The sequence below is a fragment of the Corvus kubaryi genome, unplaced genomic scaffold (assembly GCF_017639235.1).
Source record: "Corvus kubaryi isolate FWS band 111438036 unplaced genomic scaffold, C.kubaryi_AGA036_p1.0 37394, whole genome shotgun sequence".
Taxonomy (NCBI): Eukaryota; Metazoa; Chordata; class Aves; order Passeriformes; family Corvidae; genus Corvus; species Corvus kubaryi.
Window position 1 is genome coordinate 14,999,772 of NW_024581133.1, and position 26,212 is coordinate 15,025,983.

Sequence of the window (26,212 nt, forward strand, 5' to 3'; positions counted from 1 at the left end):
AACTGGCTATGGCTGATGCTGGAAGGTGCAAGAACAGGTATCTTTCACTGCTGTTCTGAGGTGGTGTTGTTTATTGATGTTATGGTAAACTGCAAAGAAACACAAAGTATTGCAGAATGAGGAGGTGTTTTGTGATTTGCTGCTACCATGAAGGCAGCTGGACATTACCTTGGGAGAGAAGAGTGTTTTTTCTGGGTAATGCTGGAAATGTGCTTATAAACTGCCCTGCAACGTTGTAAGAAGTTTAAATCTTGTCGTGTTTTGTGTTAGAATTACCCAGATGAAAATTTGAGAGCAAATACTAAGAATATTGTATGAGTGAGTTAGAGCTCAGTGTAATTGCTCACTTCATTATCACCAAATGGGAAGGCATTGATGCTATGTTGTTTTGAAAAATAATAAGAAATCAATGAAAGAACTGCTCATAAAAAGGAACCCTAGCCTGAGAGGCAGGTATTGATTCATTCTAGGTTCATTCATGATCAACAGAACTAACTCTATATCTGTGACTCTCAATTTCAAAGTATGTATTTTAATAAAATTAATAGAAAATAATGGAGTAAAGTAGAGAAATTAATTGTGAGAAAGATCTTAGGGAGGTAGATTATAGGGTGGGTCCTGAGAAAGCTATAAAAGTTTTATTGATATTTTCAATTGAAAAATTGAAAGTTTCATTGAAGTATATGGTATTTGAATACATTTTAAAATTCAGAATGGGTAGAAATCCTGTACAAGGTATGTAGTAAATACCTAAATGTTCTTCAGCCTTGTTAAGAAAAAGCAAAAAACTGACACCAAGTAATAAGGATCAGGTAGAAGTTAAAACATTTTTTATGGCCCCAAAATTAAGTAAGAACTCTGCCTCATGTTTTAATCAGGATGATAAAGGTAACAGAGCAAAACCTACTGGGTAGCAGGAGTTTAATAAGTGGAAAAGAAGCGTAACTTGACATTGCTGGTCAAAACGTAACAATCTGCAGTGAAATGTGTTACAAGAAGGTAACTTCTGAGAAGGACGTTCCTGAAAGTATGACAGATGCAGAAACATGAACCTGTCATTCAGGAAAAGCTGACTTGCTAATTCTGTAAAAATAAAGATTGAGGGAGCATATGTTTGCTTCCTGTAAATATGTCAGTAAGGTAAACTTTAATCAGAGGGAAAACAGCTGTTTATCTTTGGAGGACATTGTCAGCATATGAAGTGAGTAGAAGTGACATATGCTGAAAATCAAGACAAGGTTTCTAACCAATACAGCAATCAGAATACAAGCACAAAACATGATTTCTTTTAAGATATAACTATAATTTATAAAGGGAATTGACTTATCAACTTCTGCTGCAAGAGAATGGTTTTAAACACAGTAGTTCCCATGAGTATAGTCTGAGTGCAATTTTAATTATGTTCAGAACTTTTCATCTAAGACAGGGTAGTTAGGAAAATAACTTTTTCAGAAAGTTTCTTACTTCTTTTTCAGTTTTAATTCTACATTTGCTTTCTGTTTGGGTTAGCTCTGATTCCTGGCTGTAAATTTAAGAACAGCATTCTACTTAGCCCATAAGGAAAAAAGTTACAGCTCATTAGATAACAGCTGATAGTGATAAGGCTCACCCTCTTTAATTGCAATTAACAACTACAATGTGATTTTAAAGAAACAGGTGTTTTTGTACCAAAAGCTCAATTGTGTTCATTGTTTGAGGAGCCAGAGAGAGAGAAAATGTAGAGAACCAGAGATTATTAAGATTATACACCTTTGTGTATAACATTATGTAGGTTTCATGCTCCTTCTCTTTATTGTAAGTGGGGTAAAAAGCTCATGTTTCCACTAAGTCATCTGGGGGTTTTTGGTGGTAGCAGCTGTGGAGCTCCACTGTGAGCAGAGCAACTGAGCACATATCACCTGTCTGATCTTGTTCCCAGGCAGCCAAACAGGACAAGGGAAACCAACAGTGGCCACTGATCTTGTGTACATTAACTGTGCCTTGCATGAATATTGAGTGGGGGGGTTTATAATTGCTTTGAAAAATCTCTAAAGTTGTTATTGTTGTTGTTTCTGCTATGAATCATGTCTTTGTGGCTTTTTGTAAATCAATCCTCCTTTCTTAATTTCAAGCCCTGAATAAACTACTCAAACATTTTAATGGGGACAAAAGAACTACCACTGCAGTATGTATGCTCACACATATGTACATATATAAATATGAGTATTGATTGTATAGACTGACTGATCTATCAGCTAAGTGATGATTTCTGAGATTAGTTGAATAGTGGGATTTCAGCACAAAATTACATGCTACAGTAAAATGGACAAAAATACTCTGCCATTTGACTGTTGTAACGGGGATTCAGCCCATTCAAGGATGGTGAATTGGTGGGGTTAGAATTATATTTATAAGATATCACGCTTGTAGCCTTGTCTGCACACCTCAGTAACAATAGCACAGTGGCATGATGTGATGAACTGCCATTAAGATCTGCAGGCACCCAGGTCTGATCCATCTGTTTAACAATGGAGAGACTTCTGGTTTCTGTTTTTCACTAGAAGATGTGTTTTCACAGTTTCCTGCATTAGTAGCTCCTAAAATGCCCCTGAAAATAAGGTTCCTTGCTTTCCTCTGGATACTCAGGGTCAATGATGTGTGCTCCTAAAGGATGTCAGTGTTTCAGTATCTTGATTTTTTTTTTTTTTACAGTAACCAAACTTCTAGAACAGCTTTATCCTGTGTTAGGAACTTACTTGAGTTAATTAGAGCCAAATGAAGGCACAAGCAAATCCTACTTATTTACAAAATTAGTTAAAAGAATTTAAAAGCTTTATTAAGAATCAGGTGTCCAAAAATGAGATGATGACCACAGATGGGATGGACTTAGCATGCAGTTTCAATAACATCAACCTAATCTGTTTTTCCACAGGAAGTGCGTTGGTTTGTGGATGAAATTTTGAGTAACTGAGTTTTTCTTGTAATGTTAATTAAAGTACAAAGGCTGAATTTTCTTGATATCTTTCATCTATGAAAATTATTTCTTCTTTCTAAACTCAGAATATTCTGAACTTACTTAAAATGCACATGGAACATTTTGAGAGGATGAAATTAGTTATTTAGAAGTTTAAATTATTTTGAAATGTATTATTGCTGTCTGATACTGGCATGTAAGAGGAGAATGTTATGCTGTTCTGGTTTAATAATGATCCAATTGAGTATTTTGAATTACTTTTAAACAGCTTGTACAGTCCAGAATACCTGCAGACATGTATGTGAATTTACAGATTTGCTATTTGCATAATTGCTTCCTACTTTACTTAGGGTGCAGCTGTAGAATGCTTTTGTGACTATCAGGCAAGGAGAGAAGCTGATTCCCTCCTCTGTCTTCAGCATACGTATTTGGTTTGGACTGCTAAAATTCAAGTACAATATAAATAGTAAATGTTTTTTTCAGGTTTCTGATTCCATTCATTAGTTAGCATGTCTATTAGAGATTTATGTAGCTTGGGGCTCTTGCAGTCTTCTGTGTGAATATTTTCTTTCCTTTCCTCTCCTTTGAATCCAAATTAGTTGTTACTGAGTTTCCTGATGACCAAGTCTACTCATATGTTTAAATTTCTTTCCATTCAGAAGAAGATACTTCCACTTGCAAAACAGAGGAGGATGGCTCCTAACACATTCTTTAGAGTTCTGAGAACAGCCTTTCCTCAGATTTACTGTAAGACCAAATGCAATGTTACTAATTTTGCTGAATAACTTTCTCAAGAGGCTTCATAAGCTACTTAAAGTTGGATGAAGCTCAGCATAGAATAAGTAATTCTGTATCAGATCTTTTAAATTGCTTGGCTTATTTCACATTCCTTTACAGGCAGCTGAAAATATTCCCTACATTGAGTGTATTTTACCACACTAGAGACCATCCAAAATGGGGTGGGTCAGGGTGGTCCTTACAGTCTGAATAGTTGAGCTACTTTTCCTTCCTGATAAGTTTTACTGTTCCTAGCTTGGGTAATGAGTGAATATGGTTGTAAACTTCTCTCATGGTTGAAAAGGTGCCTCTTTGAATGACTGGAATCTGTTTATTCCATCCTTGTGCAGTTATTTTATGAAACCTTAGTCTATCAGGAGTCTCTAACTATCATATCCCCAGTACTAAATTTAATGCAGACACCTGAGTCAGAAGGTGTGCAAACTTGCGTGCAAGAAGACCTTCCTGAGTTTATTTTTAAGTAGCAGCTGTGCTCTGCTTTTTAAAAATACAGTAAATATTTTAGATGCATGTAAAAATATTGTACTTTGAAACCTTAAATCTATTTTATGAAGTGTTGGCCATCTCTCCATTTACAATTCAATGTGGGTTTGAGACCTATTCGGTTCAGAATTAATTCTTGAGCCTTTCTTGTATTAGAGCAGATATTTTTCCCAGTGTTTTTCAGACGTATCCAGTGAGAACAACTGAAGTTATATTTTGAGTTAAAAGGATTGTTGTCCTTGAATTCTTGAATAAAAAAAGGTACATTGACACTAATTTCATGGGTGAAAAAGCTTCACTGCTCATTATCTGTTTTCAGGATACAGTAGTATAAGAAATGAAGCACTATAATTGAAGTCAATCAAGGAGAAAAGAAATCATCTCCACAGTATTGCAGCTGTGGAGCTGGGTTTAGCCATTGATTGCTGGGAATGTTTAGATCCATGTGTTCGGGGCTGCTGCTCACAGAGTGTTCTTTTTACACATCAGCAAGCTGATTTTACTTCTTTCCTTGCATATTGACTAATGTTTCAAAAATGCCAGGAACTTACGAACCTCAAAGACTACAAACCTTTTATTTCCACAGGAAAATAATCTTATCGAGCCAGCAAAATGTGAGTGTGTTGTAAAGAGGGCTGCCAGTTCAATACTGTTGAGCAGACTGGAACTCATAAAATGAAATGGATGTACTTGTTTCTTTCTAGAGCAAAATAGGCTTAAATATAGTTTCTCAATTCTGTATAAGCTGATTAATTTTCTGTATGATAACTTGACAGAGTAAATGTTTTGTGGTAATAGTGCTTCGTTTGTGTGGCATGGTCTGTATTGAATGTCAAATTCTCTGGTTTGATGCTCATACATGTAACTTAATTTACAGTACAGTTCATTGCTATGATAGGAAGAGGCAAGAAAGTGACTAAATATTTGCCAAAGTCTGCATGTGAGTTGAGTTTTGAAGATGTCCAGACATTCCTCTTTTAGTCTGGCTTACTTGATGGTTTTGAAAGGCAACTGATACTAGAGACAAATTCAGTTACAAATTTGGTTTCTGAGCTGAAGGAGCTCTCTGGATATGGCCCACCATTAGAGTGAAATGATACTATTCCAGTTTTCCTTTATATTTGCTGTGATAGGAGGTACAAATGACGTTTTGAAGGACAAAATTTCAGGAGGGTGAACACACATGCAGTGATTATAAAGGACCCAGCCAGTGCTCCCATCACTGGGTGATGAGATTCATGCCATTGTCATTTTTCATTTTAGATTCTATCTCATCTCTTTGCGTCTGTCAGGTAATTGCATGTGCTAACAGCTGTTCTAAATTGCTTTGTTAAATGATTGTTTCTACATTTGAGTTATCGAAGTGACAATCACCAATTTTTTACTTACTCCAGTTTGATACCATCTGACTGCTTTATCACCCAGCAGTTTGATGGAAAACAAAAAAAATCAGTTTTTAGGACAAATTGCTTTTTGAGTATACTGCAGTATGGGTTTTTTTTTTCATGTGATACTCACAATTAATTATATTCTAATTTCTTTTTACTACAAAATATTTTTTTAAAGTTGCAATTAAACTTTCAGATTTTAAATAATACTCAGATGTTGTAACACAACTCTTATTTTAATGTGTTCTCTAGGCTTTTGGGCTACACATTTAGAGAACATGCATTTTTGTATATTTATGTATTATTTTAATTGTGCTAGTAAACGAAGAACTCTGAGGTGCAGTAACACAAAAATGGTGTCAAAAGAATAATAGTGAAAACAACTTGAATTAGGAAAAAAAGAAGGAAAAAGAGATGTCCTGTCCTCAAGTTAGACATACGGAAAATGATAGTGTGAAGAAGATTTGAGAATGCACAGGTATCCTTTGGGACCACAGCCTAAGTCCAAGGTGTCTGTTATTATGGAGGGAAAGCATGACAAACAGTTATGCCAATGCTGGCACAATTAATTTGGTAGTTGTTCAGCTGTAATATAAATGGAATACTGCAGCCATGAAATCTTGCTTTTTTCACTATCAGTTTTAAATTTTAGTTCAGCTTTTAAGATTTACTGGGGGACCTACTTGGGAAAATAAGTGGCCACAGAGAAACCGCTCACAATGTCTGACTCCTGTGGGTGTATGTCTAGATTGATCTAGGCATGGTTCCAGGCAGTTCTGGCAGCTGATTCCACTCTGAAGGGGATTTGTGTCCTCTGCAGTTAGTGAGCTAAGGTGTATCAAGAAAATTGTATATGTAACCTGTAGAAGAAGAATTCTACCTAGTACGTTACACTTATCAGAGCATTAATTATCATATAAACATGCTGGGGAATCAGATTTTTGTCTTAAAAAACAAAGATAGCATCTAATAGAAAATTGGTTGAGCCATTTCTGAGGAGCAGAGGATTGTATTTCACACCATTAGAGATTCACGTGTTGTTTTCTGATTTGCATTCTGGTAGATGTCAGCTAAAAATCTGTCACTAAAGCTGCCCGATTTTGTATTTAATACGGATTTCCTGCTCCTTTAAACACCTATAAATGCAGCTGTTTGTGGCTGGGGGCTGTGGGGAGATACAATTGGCCCTGCTGTGGTTACTGCTTTTTCACAGGCATTTCCTAAAGGTCTTCTTAATTGTCATTGTGTTTGTTCCAGCTGCAGTCTGTAAGCACCTACCCTGTCCTTCTGGCAGCATGTTTGGCCATGGAGATCTTTAGTTCCTTCTCACTTTTTATCTCTAGCTGAATAAATGAGTGTTATGAATTACCTAATTATTTTTTCTACAGGGCACAGGGAGTGAATTTCCTGAAAATAGTAAATTGCCTGAGGCTGATTAATGTTTGGGGAGGGTGAGGGGTGTGGGGAGCAGAGAAGGGTGGATTGTGGCTTGATTCCTGTTTGAGTGGAAACAGACTTTAGGATAAAAAAGCCAAAACAAATAAAGAAGCAGTTTTGCTTTAAGAAATACCTAGTGATGGTGAGGACTCCACCATCATTGCTCAGTTATTACCGTCTCTGTTAAAATTTTAAACTTATAGTATTTTCCATCTCTTTGTTTAACTTCACTGCCTTTTTACATTTTCTGGCTTGTAGATGTCTGCTGCTTATTAATCTTTATGAAATACATAAAAACTCTGCATCACTGCATTTGGAATTTTCTAGTTGTACCTTCACCTTCAAAAAGACTGTAGCAGCAACAGTAACTGCTGTGTGCTTAGCCTGGAAAGGAGTGTGTGGGAAGAGGCTGCTGTTCCTGTGGAACATCAAAACAGTAATGCTGAATAACAGAGTGCAGCTGTCCCTGCGTGCCGAGGAAAGTCAGGATGGGTAAGGATGAGTGTAGCTTGCAAGGCACAGGAAGTAATCCTCACTCTAGAGTCAGTGTTTGCAAGGCCTTCAGTTGTGCCTAGTTTAGGATTCTGCATTTAAGGAAAAATGTGGACCAAGGTGAGGTGAAACAAATCAAATTAATGAAAATTATCAGAGGCCTAGAAAGTTGATTTCAGTTGAGGATTGGAGAAAATGGGGTTAATATGTCACAGTAAAGGTGGAAAAAGCTTCAAGAGTGATAATAGAGTTCAAAGGTGTAGAAGTCTGCTGTGTAACAGCCTGTTCTCAAGAGCTAAGGAAGAAAAGAAGCCATGAGTTTCATCTCTGGGATGGACATAACCAGGACACTGATGGTAAAAATAAACACTGGAATAGTGGGGTGAAGCTGTGGGATCTTTAGGAACAGATCAGAGAAACATCTGTCATGAGACTTAGAGGCACAGTTAAGTCTGTCGTGAGGCATGTGAAGTTGTATGAGGGTCTTGGAGACACTTTGCATCCTAATTTAGAACTTTGATTTTATTATTTAGCATAAATGGTATTAAGTTATGCACTTGGATCAGCTAAGTCTTTTATATTTAAATGGCTGTAGTAAACAATGAATGAAGTTCCTTCCCGCTAGGAAATTGTCCTGTTTCTACCCTAGTTCTTGTCTCTGCCTCAGTGTTCTTTACCTAGGTTTGCATATGGAAAGCAGAAAATCCAGGGTCTCAATCTCTCTTTTTTTTTTGCCACTGTTAACTAATTGAATCTCCAGGGATCACTTTGCCTGTGTACCTCCATCTGAATACTCTAAGTGTGTCTTTATGACTTTGTATTTGAGTGAGTCCTCTGTATCACCTTCTGTGAGTTAGAGATTGGCCCTTCCAGTATTTTGCTGTTAATGCTGATGATTCTTTGTTCCCCTTTGCTGAGGGGCTGGCCAAGAAGACAGAAAACTACTGACCAGATCAGCTAGAGCAAATCTGGCTCAGCTAAGTTTTTAAATGACTGAAACTTGTTGGCCCATTTATTGTCTGCCTGGTTCCCATGGCTGGCATTTCCATCTTCAAATGAAGGTCACTTGAGGAGCATGCAGTTACAGTGGCAGGAGTAAATCTGCACCCTTCTATCATTTGTTTCAGTACTGTTGGGAAAAACAAAGCAATTTATAGCATGGAAGTTACTTCATGCACTGGCAGTGAATAAAATACTCTAATTTTAAACTTAGATCTTATGGAATGTTCTTTACACAGTGAGTGTTTTTTACTCATGGTATTGTAGCAATTTTGATTTAGTTTTTCATCTGTTCTCTCTGCTGCTTTTTCTCAAATGCTTTCACTGGCTGTTCAGAGAACTCAGCCACCCAACTGCCACAACAGCCATGCAGTTGCTGTACAATGATTGTAGTAGTTTTGAAATGTTGCCAGCACACTAAATTCTTTTCTTTTCTTTTCACTGGCTGTGAAGAAAGTAAATACAAATTCAGTGATTGGAAGAGAGATGGATGCTTTATTCTTAATGACACCATTGCTATAAATATGTTTCCATTTTAATTCAAATGTTTCTTTTCTTTTATTCTACTTGTTAAAACAATACTCTGTGTTCTATTTTAAAATTCTTTTTCTTAAAAAAAACCCCCAAGCCAACAGTATGACCATAAGCACTTAATTCATCAGTAGAAGGTGAAATGCCTGGGTGTGTAATCACTGTGTTTCTCTCATGTATAAAAATATTTCAGACGTATAGAGTTTCTGACACAGAATAAGTTTCTATTCATACTAGAATTTCCATTGAATTTCTTTAACACACAACCCTAAGTTGGAGATTTCAACTACTGAAAGCAATAACATTTCTGCATGTCGGTTTTTAATCAGAAGTGTCTTTTGTAGTATCCTTCTTTTGATAGCTGTAGCTTGGAGTCCAGTGTGAAAGAGTAATTTTTCTTTTTGGGGAACTAGAAAATTTGAGCATCAATATTTCTGAGGAAATATCTAATAACAAATGTGTTGTGAGAAGTGGGAAAGGGAAGATGTTTGTTTCTGTAATTGCTGCCTTTGTGGATTGCTACATGGAAAAAGATTACAAGCTAAATGGGTTCTACCCAGTTATTTGAGACCATATTAATTGATAGCAGTTGACAGTGTTTGTTATCAAATTCCTCAAACATTTCCTGTCCTTTGTGTCCCTGAGATAAGAGATGATATTCTGATGATGTCTCTCCGCAGGACCTGTTGTTCAGTGTGTGCGCTCTCAATATCATCTCCACCATTGTCTGTGCTTTGGCAACAGCAATGTGTTGCATGCAGATGGTTTCTTCTGATCTTCTGCAAATGGTGAGTACGTTTCAGTGACAACACAGGGGTTTGTCCAGCATAACATAGTGTCCTTCTCTGTGGTTATTCATTTGCACTCTTTGCTTGTGAACTTAAGCCTGTTTGTGTGTCTCTGTGTGATGTTAGAATGTGTGCGTACATGGGTCTATTTTTTTATCTGCATACATCTATATATATAGCACATAGATGTATGCAGTGTGAGGAGCTGCTGTGTTTTAAATGTTTATGTATTACATTAGGGTGTTATGATCAGAATTTTGCAATTGGGAGTTGTTATTTTTGTTAACGAGGTTATTAACGAGGTTTAGTTACATATGCCCGTTACATTTACTGTCATCACTTGTATTTATCTCCAGTTTCCACACTCCCCAGAGCAATTACTTAGCTTTGAGATCCCAGTTTTCACTACTGCATTGGTATGAGAACTATGGAGTATGAGAAGTGCCAATAACTGTGTTTTCAAAAGGAAAACATGTTCAGCTTCAGAGTAGCATTTGTGTTCAAAACGAGGGAAAAGGATTATTAGTCTTCTGCATAGTCAGCTGCATCACAGAATGCTGTCTTGTTTTGGTTGCACAAAGGCAGCTTTCCTATTCCAAATGAGTGTTGGGATTCACAAGGTTTCAATGTAATGTTGAGATTAAAAAAAAGAAAAATTAAAAAGCCTTTGTATTTTTCAGGCCAGCTACACTGCTTGTAACCTTGCTCTATTGCTGAAGAATCTAGGAAATGTCCTGTTTAGTAAGAGAGGGCAAACACACTAATACTCATCATTTGTACAACTTTTTTTGCACGAATGGAAGACTGGCCCAGCAAGTTAGCTGTAAACCATTTAAACTACACAGAAGTGTTGTTTATTCAACAGGCATGTGGTTGTTTTAAAAATAAATAAATAACTAGAAGTACACTGGGTGCCATGGATATTGATTTAAGTGCATGAATTGCAGAGTTAAGACTGTCCTTTCTAGACAAGTGTTCCAGTCACTGGGTTTCAAACCCAGTTAAAGAATATTTTCCGTCTGGGATCTGGTGTTTGGTTCACATAGTAATGGATATAATAAGTTAGGCTCATATGTTTAGGTAATGACTACAAATAGTACATAAATGCATTTTTGGTATAGGGCTCTGTGTATGCATATCGTGCAGGCTTGTAGATGCTTGTAAACAGTGCTTATTTAATAACTTTAGTAAGGATGTGAAACAATTAACAGAAATAATAATTTCAGCTGGTGACACTTATATTTTAAATGTTAAAGGATTTTTATCATATTCTGGGTATTCTTTCTTTTCACACACTCTCCCCCTCCATATCTGCTACAAGAATGCCCATTGACTAAAGAACTTTTTCACCTTGCAGTGTTGATGGGGAGATGAAGAAAATATCACATCTTGAAAAAATCTGTCTAGTGGAAAAATGGTAGCAGTGATCCAGAAGTGTAAATACTCCAGGAATCTTGATCTACACTTAATAATATTTAGCAGTGTCAGATGGATAAAAAGGAATAGATAACAATGAACCCAGAACAATATTGAAGTGCTTCTGATGGGCACATGCAAGAAGCAGTAACCTCAATAGCAAGTCAGATTCCTTAAAAGCACATAATTTTTCTCTCTGCCAACTCATTCTTGATGTCTTTAAGATTCTTTCTTTCCCACCTGGCAATGCTGCCATTATGTTAATTTCTTTTTGCTTCCTATGCTTTGTGTTTCCAGCTTTCTGTCTTCCTGCTTGGTTGTCCGTTCTCCCACCCTTTCAGCTCCACCGAAAAGAATTTTCTTCCCTCTCCACAGAAGAAGGGAAATATATATATATATATTTCTGCTTAATCCCAATCTTTTCTTGTTTATCAGTTTTTCCCTTTCTTTTTTCAGGTTGCTGAGCCAGATTCCTACCGGGCCTAAGTGAGCGTAACTTCCCTGGGGCTACGCTGACTTAGACCAGTTGAACTCTGACCTGAGGATTTCTTTTTCTTTCACTACTTGCAGCCTATTGTCCCATGGTCTGCAGTTCCCCTTTGCTCTACTACACCCATAAATCTGATTAACTTCCTTTTCTCTTGCTTGTTAATGTTTGGATTTGTGCTTTTTCCTTTTACTTTTCACTGATGCGTGCATCTTCTCTTAGCTGGGTTGTCCCATGTTGGAAGTTGGACAGCAGCAGCAGGAGATGCCACTCCTCAAAGCTGAAAAGGTTTTAATTATTCTGCTGATTGTTTTACTCTGTTCTACAGTATTCAAGAGCTCTGCAGGCTCTCCTGTAGCAAGAAGAGGCAATAGGGAGCACCCTTCCTGGACATCATTAGGTTATTGTTAGAGCATCAGTTCTGTGATTCCTGTGTTGTGTTAGTGTTCTTGTCTCAGAAATTAATCTGTTAGAATGGTAAGTTTTGCAAATTCAAAGAATTCCAATTTATTGCTTAGCAACATAAAGCAGGTGTAACAGTCTCAAGAAAATCTGCAACGTTGGTTCTGTGATTTTGTGCTTTGTTGATGACTTTTGCATACAGGGAGTGTTTTGATTCATACAGGCAAACGGATGTATTTGCTGGAAACTGCTGACTTCTGACATCCCAATCTTTAGGAAAAATGTCCTAAAAACATAAAAATAAGCTGTCCAGTAGTAAGCAGAGATTAAATTTTCCAATTAATTTGAAGAGGGTTTTTTTGGTTTAAAAATAGTCCTACCTAACAAATATTTCATTTCAAGTGCTAAGGAAAAAGAACCTGGCAAAATACTTCAAAGTATTTTTATTGCTTTATATTTTATTTTATATTTTTTCTGATTGTTTCTTATTGGAGTGGACTGTTTCAGAAAGTACCCCAAAATTTTCATTTCACTTTAACCTTTCTCACTGTGTTAAGTATAGGCATTTGCTCAGGCAAAGAAGCCCTACCAATTGTACTAAAGCTGCAAGAAGAAGTGATATCATAGCTAAAGATTGAAAAGGCATTTTTTGTGTTTCACTAGAGAGTTTAAGGCTGCACTCCATTACAGGACTTCCCAGAATTGTTCTTTCTATGTACACACCACTTTAGGAGATAAATACGAATCAAATCAAGATCATAGCAAGGCTCTGTAATGTGAAGAAACCCCTCTTCATAACCAAAGTGTCACTTCCATGATACTTCATTTGTTGCCTGAGGCAGTTTCAGTTTACATCTTGTCTGATGAATGGCTACTGCAAAAATGCACCCTGTTTTCTTCAAAAGGTAGCTACCTGAAATAAACTAAGAAATACAAGAAATGACAGCCACTGTGATCAAGCTAAAGCATGAAGTACACCTATTCCACTCCTCCTTCCACTCCAGATATGTTTATACAGTTCTTATCCTAGAAGTGCTGGCACTGATATCGAGTGTGTTCTGATTTTATCACCATCACTGTTAGTTGCTGTTCATGTTATGTGATACCTAAAACCATCTGTTATTTTGTAAAGAAAATAAGGTAATGGTGACACATGCAAGCTGTAATATTTAATTACTGTTTTCATCAGTCCCAATGATAATTCAGCATGTCATTATCTTAATAGGCTGTAGTTAATATTTCTACTCAAACACCTCACAGAAAACATCTCTGTATGAGGATAATATCTTGCTGGCATTGTTTAACCCCCATATTCTGGTGAAATAGTAATTTAAAAAATCCTGCAGAGTGAAGCTTAACTGAAAATTGATCTTAAGTTATTACATATCATTTATTATTTAATCTAATTGCATCAAAACCTAAATATTACTTTTTTGGGCACAAAGTTCACTTACAGGTACTGTAAAACCCAGATGACAGTCCCTTTAGAAATAGCATTGGGAATGATGTACATTCATAGAAAGATCCTAAATGTAAATATGGTTGCATAAATACTCCCCTCACACCCACCATAAATGCAAACCTTTGGTCAGGAAATCTTTTGGCATTTTTAATGAATGTAACATTTTCATTAAACATTTTATTGGTAGAATAAGAATATTTAATATTTAAGACTAAGATATGGTCATCACTTCAAAAAAGATGTCGCAGAGCGATGCCCATGAGGCTGCAGAGCTAATGGCTTATAATGGTTGAGGGAACAGCAAATGGAAACAACTGAGCAGAAAAATCTGAATGCGTTTTCCTTATCAAAATACCTTCTGTCTCATCATTTCCCTTTAAGATCAGGGACAAATTAGAGGAGTCAACCGTGGTCCTTCTGTTCTTGCAGACAATTAGAGTCTACATTTCCCTTCAGCAGATACTGATTCCATGTTTCAGAAAAGGAAAACAGCAACCTGTCCAGGAGGACAGTTAATTGAAGACAGAATTACAGACTCGAGTGTATTGCACAGAGCTTTTGCTCAAGATAACATGCCAGTATTTAATTATATGCAATTAGAAATTTTTATTTCCCATTCTCAAAAATTAGCAGATTTTTATAAATGACTGAAATGAGAATAATGAACCCTGTAGTCTCCAAAGGACTGATTTGAAGTTGTACAGTACATTCAGTAAATGTGATGTGGAAGGCAGAGGTAATTACATGCAGATATGGGAAAACCTCCAGATAAGTTTCCCTTTGAGCACCTGTCACATACTGATATATGGCACTTCTGGTTTAGATAAGCTGTAATTGCTGAGAAGTGGCTCCCAGCTGTGGCATTTACTGTGGGGTCAGTAGTGCTGAGCAGCAGCAGGATATACAGACCAGAGGATGTCTTTGCTGATGTTTAGAGGGGAGGTCCCATAGCTGGGAACACTGGTGCAAAGTTTTTAGTCTCATATACCTTGGGCAGAAGGATGGACCACATGGCATCAGATGAGGAACTGTTTCAGTAGAGAAATATATTGACAGGTCTTGCCTGGTGTTTCATCAGTTCCTTAACTGGGTCTCCTCCATCAGCTTTTACCTCAGTGTACTCAAAATATTCAGAACATGAATAATACCTTCCAATTACTTCAGTGACCAACCTTTAGATGACCTTTCAGTGAAGAGCTGGAAGTTTGTTCTGACAAAAAGAGAAGGAGTTTTACAGTTTTACACATATCTATGTAATGGTGCTCATTTCACCTGGAAAAGTTAAACACAGAGAAGAGCTGTCTTATTCTTCTTCACTGGGCAGGGATGGCTGACATGTCTGGCTGCAGGCTGTTAGGTGGCAGAGGAAGTTGCTGGTGTTCAGCCCCATCGTGTGGAATTCTCAGTACTATGGCAATGGACCCTTGAGCATAACTGTATTTTGAAAAAACTTTTACCTCTTCTGGAAGTAGAGTACTTCTAGCATTTGTGCTTCTAATTCTCTGCTTCCTAACAACTTGCTGCTGGTGCCATGGCAAACTTCTGTATTAAATGCAGGTCCAAGGAGTGGGTACAAAACCACAGTGTTTTATTCTTCCCTCATAACTGCAGGCAAAAATTAAGTCCTCACTATGACGGCTGTTTAAATTGGGCTGTTCAATCCAAGTCAGACATTGCCAATGAAAACACACCACATTCTGTGTGCAGTGCGTGCTCTGTGTTGCACGTCCCTTTAGCACAAGCTCCAATCTGTGTAATGCCCATTCAGTATTAGACACGTTTCACACACTAAAAGTAAGGCTACGGATGAGATAACACCTGTGTCAGTGTAATAGTTTGAATGCCAAGCTTCAAGAATAAGGTCAGCTGCTTCCTAAAAGCGGAGCATGAATTCTAGATCTGTATTTCACTGCCTGTCAGATTTCTGAAAGCTCCCAGCATCCAGTAGCTCCAGGAGCACAACAGAAATGGTTGAGTCTCTTGGATTTCCAGAGCCATGGGCTTTCTCTTTATTTCTAGTAAATATGTTTGAAGTATCTATTGATAGCTACAAACTTTTGCTAAGCTTTTAATGCAGTTTGGATATTTAGCATTTACCAGTGATGCTATGTGCTGTTTATCTTTGTCTGCAACCATTTTCTGTCTGTTGTTTCTGCAGTGGCCAATAGTTTAATCCCATGGCTGGCTGGGAGACCCACTGTGTGAGCTGTAGTTTTTGACATGATACTGAGTGCAACTTGATCTTGTTTATCCTGGTGACTAAACAGGTCACCTCCATTTTCTGCTTGGCAGTTCTTGTTGTTGCCTGTCCTACTTGCTATCAGCATATTGAGACTGATTATTTGATAACAGCTGTCTTCTAATACCAAAAATGTGTCTGCGTGAAAGTATTTGTCAGTGTTTCTTCAGTTTTCTCAGCTGTTTGCATTTTATTACTGTCTTTTATTAACCTATGAAATTTTTATTAAGCCTTTGCTGAAACCCTGCTAGACTTCACTATTTGAGACTAACTCTTGAAGATTTTTAAAATACATTTTCCTGTAGAAAGAATAAGGTTTTGCAGGCTAGCAGAGTAGTGTGGAATAAAATATGACTTAATTCCCACTTAGTAGCTTTCAATTGTTTTTTCAAGGATGTCTGTTCTTTGTGGTAATCCCTTATATTTGCTATTGTTTCATTTCCTGCTAGTTTCCCTCTTACAGCGTTTTTCACTTTAATTTCTGTGCCTTCCAGCAGGATGATATCACACAGGTAAACTGTTGTTTATAAACACCCCCAAACATGTGCATTTTCATGTCCATTCTGCTGCTCGTTGTCAAGTGTTGGTCACAGTTCGTTGCCATGGTTTATATTCCCGGATCTTGAAAGGGATGCAGATAATTCTGCTGTTCAACTGAACTGCATCCAAACATTAGGTCTTCTCCTTCTGGAACCACAGCCCTTTCTGCCCTGTGTAAAACCTCTCCTTTCTGTCATGTCCCACAAAGTGTGTGCTGATGGTTCACCTGCTGTAAAAATGCCGTGTGTTTAATTGCCCTGTTCTGACAGTGGTAAGAGTATCACTCCCAATATGTGGCTGAATGGATCCAGCTCTGGGGAAGTCCAGGACTGAGGCAATGGAGCTACAAGTTCTCTGGTGCAAACCAAAGCTCAGGGTCCATGGCAGTATATGGAAGTCTGGGAGAAGGTCAAGGAAGCTCTAAACTAAAATTGTTCTGTTTCCAGACTGTAAAAATGACCCAAATTATCAACTCTTTTAGGGAAATGAGTGCAGTCCTGAGTTTGGTGGAGTCAGTGTACAAAATATGACCCAGAGCATTCAGATATTTGTGTTCATTATGATAAATGTTTACAGGTTTTAGGTAATTATGTTGAAGTTTTTCTTGCTTCCTTTTTTCCCTGAAAGATTCTTTCATGTATTTCTGATGGTAGCAGACAGATGATTGCTGGCGATTGCATCGCTTAGGGCAAAAGTTAGGAGTTTAATGGTGAATATTAATGTAATGTTGCACTTTGGGAAATGGCTGTCGAAAGATCAGATGAGTTTACACCAAAGTAAAGAAAGTATTTTTTTTCTCTAAGCCAAATAGAGAAATGTCTTGACAGTACTTGGTATAACAGCATCCCACCTCACGTGGAAGATGAAAGAGCATCAGACACTTCACATAAGGAAGAGTAAATCAAACTGATGCCATGCTTTGTTTCTAAAATGTGCCATGAGTAGAACACAACGGCTGAAAGTTCTTGGTTGGCTGTAGGATGTAACGAAATAACACATTCTGCAGGGGAGGTTCTTTATTAGTAGTTACATGTGGAAATATCTCTGGAGAGCTGGTCAGTGAGCAGCGAATACTTTATTTTCACAAACAGTTGATATTGGTCCTCCTGACCCTCTGCTGTGCTATATTATTACAGCTCTCACCTTTGAAACAACATACATAGAGGGAGTTTAATAGAACTAAGATGTAACTCAAACTTTATAATACCAAAGACCAGTATCATTTCTGTGGTAATGTAAATTCAGCAGAAGTACATAAAATTAAACTTGAAAAAGTGGTAAATATAGAACTGTGATATTAAAAATGAAGGTAATTTACTTTCTATTTGCTGTATCTCCTAAGCATAAACATCTTCCCTTTTATTTTATTGCTTCCCAAATCTTTATCGTGGATTTAAACAAACAGTAATGTAATGAGCCTACAGTGCAAATATATATGTTGTCTTGTTCCAGTATAAAAAAAGAAATGTGCCTTCAGCAAAGTTTCTTAGCTGGCTTGTTTTAAAAGGCAGGAGCTAAAGATCAAGTCATCCGCTGATCCAAGAAAAGTAATACGATAGCAGAAGCTTCCCTGGAGAAAAAAAAGTTCTGTGATTTTGGATTGTCTTTTGGTCTCCTTTCATCCATGGGGACCCAAATGAGCCAGGTGTGGGTTGTGGGATCTGCAGCAATGGTCCATATTTGGTCTTGAATTAGTTTAGGCCTTTCCCAGAACACTTTTTAGTGTTTCTGATAGCAATGGGTATTGGAATGGCTTCTTTAAATCCTTGCTCTGCTGGAAGCTGATGAGGTTCCTGTCACAAATGTTGACGTAGTTCTCAGTGTTATTACTTTTTATTGTGCAGTGTAGTTATTGTCTTTTGCGTTTTGAGATGGAATAAATGTTTTTCTTACTTTCATACCAGTACTTATAACCTTTATACCACATTTAAGTGCCTGTATCACCAAGCCACAAACAATTATTAAGAATATTTTGTTTTACAAGAATAATAAAGAATAGTTATAAATGGCCCCTTCATTGGAAGTGAAAAATGGGTGGGATATTTCCAGTTGTTTTATTCAAAACATAATGACTATGTGGTAACCTATTTCTAGTTAGTTTTATTTGGGGTTGTTTTGGGGATTGGCATTGGGGTTTTTCTTCTGTGTAAGCGCGAGGCAGTTCAGATTGGAAACAAAAACATGCAAATAGTTATTTTAGTAGTTATATCTATTGTTCATCAGTTATTAAAATACAGCTGATTATGTGGGGCTATGATAAAATCATATACAATGTAGAAATATTTCTTGAAAAGCCGTTAAATTCTAAATGTCTGTGTCCTTCATCCTAAGAGTGACTGACTTGGAGGCTCATGGCCTCTCTGTCTTTAGGAAAACCTTTTGTTGTGTTTTGGCAATCTGACTCACCCTCCTCACTGATCACACGTATTCTTATGCTCCCAGACATGCCTTTTCATTTCAGTTTGGATATTAGTGAATTTGATATTGGTCAGGGTTGCTAATATTGACCTTTTACTAAAATTGTTAATATTGCTGATCATGTTTCTACTATCTGAAGGAACTTTACCTGTTCATTTTCAGTTTCTGCCACAGAGGCCACATTCTGCCAATCCTGACTGCATGACTCCGCATGGAACTGTCCTGCACCAAACCTTGGATTTTGATGAGTTCATCCCACCAATCCCCCCCCCACCCTACTACCCACCGGAATACACCTGCACACCTGGGGGGGAGGCACAGAGGTGATTCTCCTTCCCTGTTGTTGCAGTCAGCACTTGGTTCTGAGCTGTGCACTAAGAAGCTCTTTCAAACACTACAAAGCCAAATAATGTCCTTCACTTACATTAGGCTTTCTTCCAGAGAGATTACATCCGGGTTTTTGTTAGGCTAATTATATGTATTAATTTGGAGTAGTGAAGGACATTAATGATGGCAAAACAGGCTGGTAAAGATGGCTGGCATCCTAAATAAAAAACAGTTGTTAAAGCTACCCTGTGAACGGGGGCTTCATTTTGGATGTCTGTTCATTTCTTGAATGTAATTCTTTGTAGTGTATTGGCTTTGACTTCAGAGAAGTCTTTACATCACTGTGGTGTAGGTAATAAATTCAATGCTATTTCTCAATTGTTTTCTTGTTTATGTTTTTATATAGAGGTCTCCATTTGGACTTCCCTCATTCCCCATTTGGTGCTTTATATGAAGTAACCATTAATAGCCCAGGAATGCTGTATCCAAGTGAGCTGCCCCCTCCTTATGAGGCAGTGATTGGAGAGATGCCTGCCAGTCAGGTAAGGGAGGCCAAAGGAAATTATTTATGTGGTATTCAAATTTTCATGGTGCAAAACAATTCTAGATAAATTTTGAGGGACAACCATTAGAAAATACTTACATTTTTTAATGACATTTTCCAGATCATTTTCTTTATAAGGGTTTAACCAACAAATTTTACTTCCTATGAAACAGCAGTGAGTAGTTCTCTATTGCTTAACCTTCTGATTGTTACAGTTTTCAGTTACCAGCTTCTGCTGTTATGTGGCAAGAAACTGTTACTCCTGAGAGTGCAGAACACCTGTATCCTGAACTTACAGAAAGGATCCAGTGTACTTGAGACAAATATTTACATTACACTTTTTGCCTTATTCTGTACTGTACAGTATCAACTGAGTTAAAAGTGGAATTACAATGTGTCTGCATGTACCCCCAGAGCTGATTTGAGCATTTGCTTGAAAGCATTTGTGGTAATTGAATCAGCTGTCACAATACTTAAAATTGCTTTTAGAAGCTCTAATTTCTTGCAGGCTTCAGTAAAAACTCCAGGAGTCAAACATTCTAGGTATTGTTTATCAGTTGTTAATAGCACACTGTGGAAATGCTTGTGTTCAGGTTGCCAAGTTGCACCCACATTACAGAGGGGACTACTTGCCTTTCCCCAAAATACAACATTGAAATGTTTCCTAGTGACTTTTTTTGCACTGAGGGAAGCCAGAATTGAAACCATAAACCTAAAGAAATGATACAAATTTTTGCTATTATACACAAGAAGATTATTAAGATAATTAATGAGACAAGTGTCTGAGAAAAAAGAATGTTGAAATGCAGAACCTCCAACAAAAATGCAATTAAATCTGTCCAAGTTATGCCTAACTTTGCAGTTTCTGTGACTGACAAAGCAGCTTCTGACACTTTTCTAATCTTTGCCTTGTAATATACCCTTCACCTGACACAACAGACAGGCCAAACATTGCATTACTTTTGATTTATTTGGCTATAATAAAATGAATCAGTATAAACTGCTTGTGAGTGAAGTTCTTTGCTGAACAGCAAAATTGGAGGTTTTGAGGCCATCTCCTAGAATATTTTTTATCCAAGTTCCATCCTTTTTCCTTTGCAGTAACTCAGATGAACCTGCAAGCCTTGGAGAAGTTGATATTTTTCAGTGATAAAAAACATGGGCAAACGTGATATGAATCGTGCATGGTTTGGGGGGAAAGAGAAGGCTCCTATCTGTGATAAGAGTTCATATGTGGTACTAAGTAAGGATTAGTAAAGTGTCTGTTTTTAGTAAAGCACAAAATCATTTTGAGCACTGTTGTAATTGGGACTGTTCTTGGTGTGAGCATCAACATGCAGCAGCACAATAGCACCAGCATGTAACAAAAATACAATTTAACAAGATGAGATTTAAAACTGCAAAGTCATGCTCTTGCAAGAAGATCTCAGCTTTAATAAGTAGATGTATTCACTGTTAATTTTTGGCATCTGGGGTCAGTTTCAGCACTTTGCTTGTTCACCTCCGGCCACCTGAGTTCCAGAGGTGTTTGTTCTAGCCACAAGTGAAAATTTTAATTTCTAATGGTGATAATTATATAGTTTCTTACCAGGAGTGAGTTTATATGAACCTGGTAGTTGCTTGGTTCAGAGAGCTTGTAATAGGCTCTGTATCTCAGCCCTGAAGCTCACTGGCAGGGATAACCAAAGCCTACAGTGACACTGTAGCCACAGACTTTTCTTGACAACAAAAGCCTTCATGTATTTTTTGCAATTACTGTCCCAGTTGAGCCATAAATGGAGAATGGAGCCAAAGTCTTAAGACAGTTTTGGGCCTACAAGAACAAAATGGAGACCTGAGTTCTTACGTGCTGCAAATGCTCCCATAGAGCACAGTACAGTATGAACTGAAATAATGAGATTTATAAATCCCTCAAAGGCAGGCTTGGCAGTGGAAATCATGGTAGGGATTTAGCTACAAAAGTGCTTCTGGGAACCATTATGTAATAATGTCATAATTGTAAAACCTTTTACTGTGCATCAAGCAATAGGTTTTACTTGTTTTTAAATGGATTGAGGTCCTTAGAATTTTATTAAATTGTACCAAATTAGACTCGATATTTCATGCATTTTATGGGCAACAAATGTCAGTGCTAATTTAAGTAGTTGCATCCATGTAAAAATTGCTGTTGTCATCTGTACTGATTAGGAATTCCCATCTCACGACTATAAAAAAAGTGGTTTTCACACTGTTTTCCATGCAGAGTATTGACTGGTATATAGACAAGAACAAACAGATCAGGGTTCTGGGTGAACTAAATCAATGACTGTTTTTTATAAGGTTTTCTAACCTGTAGGCTGTGCAGGCTTGTTAAAAGTACAGGTTTTCTTTCTTTTTCCTATTGATGGCTTAGTGACTGTCTGAGGATGTGGAATTCAATAAGGTGGTGTTACCTTTGGCTGTGCAGGAACCTGCATGAAACCATGTGCTGTTCCTGTGTGAACCAAAACTCTGACCTGGCTTCAGAATTGTCAGTGTTACCTCCCACAATTAAAACCCTGGTTCTCCTTCCCCGAGGCGAGAAGGTTAATCAATTCCAAATGCATATAAAATACATTCAGCAATTATTCAGAGACAATGTAGAGTGTCAATAAATGTTTCAGCACAAATGTTCAGCAGATATTTTCCAGTCAGTGATTAAGAAATTAAGTCAGTGATTATGAAAGCACCTAGATTAAGATTTTAAGAATGCCCCTAGAATCCCTAGATTTTTAAAAAGAAACAAACACTGTTAAAACATTATACTGCGTCTTCCAAAATGTAGTCAGTCAGAAGTTTCTACAACAACAAAGAGCATTTATGAACGTGTCTTACTTTTCTAGTTTGTTCCCAGAACTTCCACAGTTAGATCCCAGGAACAATCTGTGACTTAGAGTGACACCACATTTTACTTTTTACCACAGCTGTGATACTCTGCTACAATAAAGATCCATTAACAAATTTCCAAGGGAATTGTTTAAAAATATGAGTGATTACACTTTTGCTTCCCACTCCTAACCATCTCTTGCTGAGTTAAGGTACTTCTGGTACTGTTCTTTCTTTGGAGTTGTATTTGCTAACCCTTAAAATAATTTTTAAAAACTAAATGTGCATCAGAAGTTTCCTGGTCACTTGATCATAGTAGGGTATGGATAGATCGATAAAAAAAGATAAAACAGTGAGCACAGTAAGTTATGCACATACATGTGTGCTTTAATCTACAGTGGCATGTGAAATGGAAGCTCTTTGCCTGATAGCTTCAGACTAATTGTGTCACATCAAATTTTTTAGAAGGCCAGACGCAGATTAAGCGCTTGACAAAAAGGTTTGCACAGAGGTGCCTGATGCTGATTTCTAGACTGTCACCAACCATAATAAGCTCTACTAGTTAATTATGGCCCTACAGACAGAAGCTGATATGATGCTTTCTGCTCAAGATGGTATCATTCTCATTCCTTTCAACCTTTTTAATATTTTTTCTCATTTATTATTACCAGCTATTTATTGGAATCATTTTTTAATAACCACGTTCTCAAAGAACTGCTAAAAATCTATTGATACTGGCAACAAGGTCCAATCCAAAGTCTATTCAAATCAGTAGAAAGAAAATTTCCTAAATTTCAGGTGTCTATGGATCCAGTCTTTCAAGCAGGAATGATTCTGTATTTTGTTCACATGATTCTCAAAAGTGAATCCATCCCTTCAGAAAAAAGGGTTATTTTACTCAGCAATCTCAACAGGCTGGAGAGCACTCTGCATCAACACCTTGGTTGGCAATGTTGTTACAGTGCTTCAAAACACATTAGGAATTAACATCGTCACAAATAACCAAAGGAAAATATTGCTCTTGTGCTTGTTTTTGTGGTTTCTGGTTTTCTCTCTCCTATTTTAGGGTGATGCAATGTGGTGAACAAAGGAAAGCATAATATGAGAAACACAGACTGTGGAAACAGAGATTGCTTGGACTAAAACCATTGGTTTTAACCATTGTAGCTATGAAGTTTAGTAACTTGAGCCTGCAGCCCCAAGTGCCTGTGAATTCAAGATGAATGTACCTTGTAGATTCTGGAAAAATGAAAAATTTCATTATGCTCCTTTGCCCTGCATTTGCTCCTGACCCAAAGATGTCATAAAAATACTTTAAATAGCTTTCAATCTGAATAGCAGCTCAAATGAAAGTGACTCAGCACTGTCAGGTGTGTCCTTCAGATCCTGAGCACTACACTTTGTTTTGGTAAGTCACAGGTTAATGAGCTCTTTCATTCCAAATGTTCATTTAGGTCACTGGTGCTGCTCAGCAAGTGTCGGAATCAAGTCTAGGGGAGAGGAACGCGACCCCAGATTTCAGCACACAAGGTGATGCGGCTTTGCATTTGTCTCCTTGAAGATGGAGTAGGAGTTTTGAGTGGACTTTCCCTTCCCTTCTGCCCTTCCTAATGGAGAAAGGAGCATTTGCATTCAGGGTATTCATGGCAAGAAGAACCTTTTTGCAGTCAGATCCTGTGGGTGGAAATGCAGAGGAGAGTTTTGCTAGACAAAGCAAGCTCTAGTTAAGCCCTTTGAGGCGGATCTGGTGACTGTCTCTTTGAAGAGTCCTGCACATTCCTTGCAGCTTGTTTCTCATTGTCAGCAACCATGCGTGGCTTCCTGATAGTCCCCACACTCCTTCTCCAAAGAGTAGTTTTCTCCGTGGCTTCCAGGAGCCTGAATAGGAAGCTTGCTGTTTGAAGCACAGATGTTGGGAATGCAAGTAGATGAGTAGCAGTACAGAGCCTGTTTATTTCAAGTTGAAAAGTCAGTATCAAGAACAGCACAAAAATGTCTTTGCTGAAGGACACCAGAAAGAAGTAAACTACTTCTGTGTTTTTTGCTTTGGCATTCTTCATATGAGAGTTTTTGAGTACTTATTGATATATGTGCAGATTACTAAATTTAAATCAGTATACAGAACATGGGGAGGGAGAGGATTGGGGAGGGGGGCAAGAAGTTTTTATTTTTCTCTGAAATTCTTGTTTTGCAGTTTCTGTTGAGAGCACCTCTTTGATGGTCTCTGGGGCTGTTGATATCCCAGACCGTAGCTACTCCTCTGAAGATCTTTGTTCGCTGGAAGTTCAAGGATCTCTCCACTCTGCAGATCTTTCTCCCTACTGCATAACCCCCAAGGGGGCTGCAGACCTGAGCTGCAGTGCCCTGGATTGCCACACTCACTGCAGGTTTCACAGAACTCGCTCAGAGGGCTTTCCTGATGAGGGTGACAGTTCCCACAGCCCAGCCTCTACAGACAGGTCTCAAGGACAGGAAAAGAACTGTACCCATGGCAGACCCTTGGACTGTTCCTCAGGGAATTGCAGCCCCTCAGAAAGAGAACTGCAGAGTTCTGCTCAAGAGAGCAGTGCCACGCCGCCTTTGAAGCAGAAGAAAACCTGCTGTGTGGACTTTAGCCAGCCTCCTGCCCCTTTCCAGACCCCTCCCTGTTTTGGGCCTGCAAATACTTCATCGTGTGCAAGTGGCCACGAGGCTGCTGTCCAGCAGCAGCACATTGCAAAACACCCAGCCTCAAACATCGTCCGATCCAGCAGTGCCCCCGTGTCCTGTTCATCTGCCACTGAAGGTAGGTGTGGGACCACAGGGCAGCAATTGTGGAGCAAATTAGTAGTATTGATGTATGCAGCAATTGGTGCTGCTGGAAATTATATGCAGTGTTCCAAAGAGGGTTGTCTTAGGTGTGAAGGCTTTAGCTCCGTGCATATTTTCTAAATTTGAAAATTTTTAAGAATGGAAATGGGAAAATTGACAGAGTGAAATTAATTTTGGCTTTTCTCTATTTCACCATTTTTTCTGCACTGCTCAGAGAACCATGTGTTGAGTAGCTGTTTCCACCTCTCTATTACTGTTCTACTGAGAGGCTAAACTAAGAAGTGCAATGGTAGCTGGGGTTTATTTAGGAAAGTAATACTGGAGCTGTCATGCTTGTCATACAGCAGGTTGTGTTTCCTCAAGGTGACACTGACATTGACAGTATTGGGGCACGTCAGAGGCAGTCACTGTGACTAGTGGCAACTTGGGGTGTATGGTGAAAAGGTTTGAAGGACAAAGAAATGAACATGAGGCACATGACAAGATGATAAATTAAAAGGAAAGCTTTTGGCTGCTGTGGGTAAGTGTCTTCTGCTATGAATCTCCTTTCAGAAAAGTAGGGAAGACAAGAGAAGATGAACAGTGTATCTTCATAAAAATCTGCTTGTTAGTGAAAAAGAAAGGGTTGACTTAGTAGAGAATAATAGCAGGAATGTAGAACTGTCTAAATCACTTGAAAAGGGAGGTTTTACAAAAGGATCTAAGCTGTTCAGAGAGATTCAGAAGTGGCTGGAGAAGTGCCACCTGGAGAAGTGGCTTGAAAGTAAAGATTAAAAGCTTTTTAAGATGTCGTGGATTGTGCTGCTACAAGATCTGTTCACTGGGCTTTCAAAGGGATCTAGAGGAAGAATCA

General features: G+C 38.0%; 1 protein-coding gene across 6 annotated transcripts in view; it reads left to right on the forward strand.

Annotated features, from left to right (window-relative positions):
• Window positions 1-26,212, forward strand: part of FAM189A1 (family with sequence similarity 189 member A1) — an 87,867-nt gene that overhangs the window by 56,534 nt on the left and 5,121 nt on the right. For 2 of the 6 annotated variants that reach the window (XM_042039358.1, XM_042039359.1), the window contains exons 5-10: window positions 9,762-9,869; window positions 16,325-16,387; window positions 18,996-19,156; window positions 19,567-19,702; window positions 24,003-24,078; window positions 24,743-25,333. In XM_042039358.1, the coding sequence (XP_041895292.1) occupies window positions 9,762-9,869; window positions 16,325-16,387; window positions 18,996-19,156; window positions 19,567-19,702; window positions 24,003-24,078; window positions 24,743-25,333 (1,135 nt within the window). The remainder of the gene's footprint in view (window positions 1-9,761; window positions 9,870-16,324; window positions 16,388-18,995; window positions 19,157-19,566; window positions 19,703-24,002; window positions 24,079-24,742; window positions 25,334-26,212) is intronic. The other 4 variants (XM_042039360.1, XM_042039357.1, XM_042039355.1 and 1 more) reach the window with 3 other exon arrangements.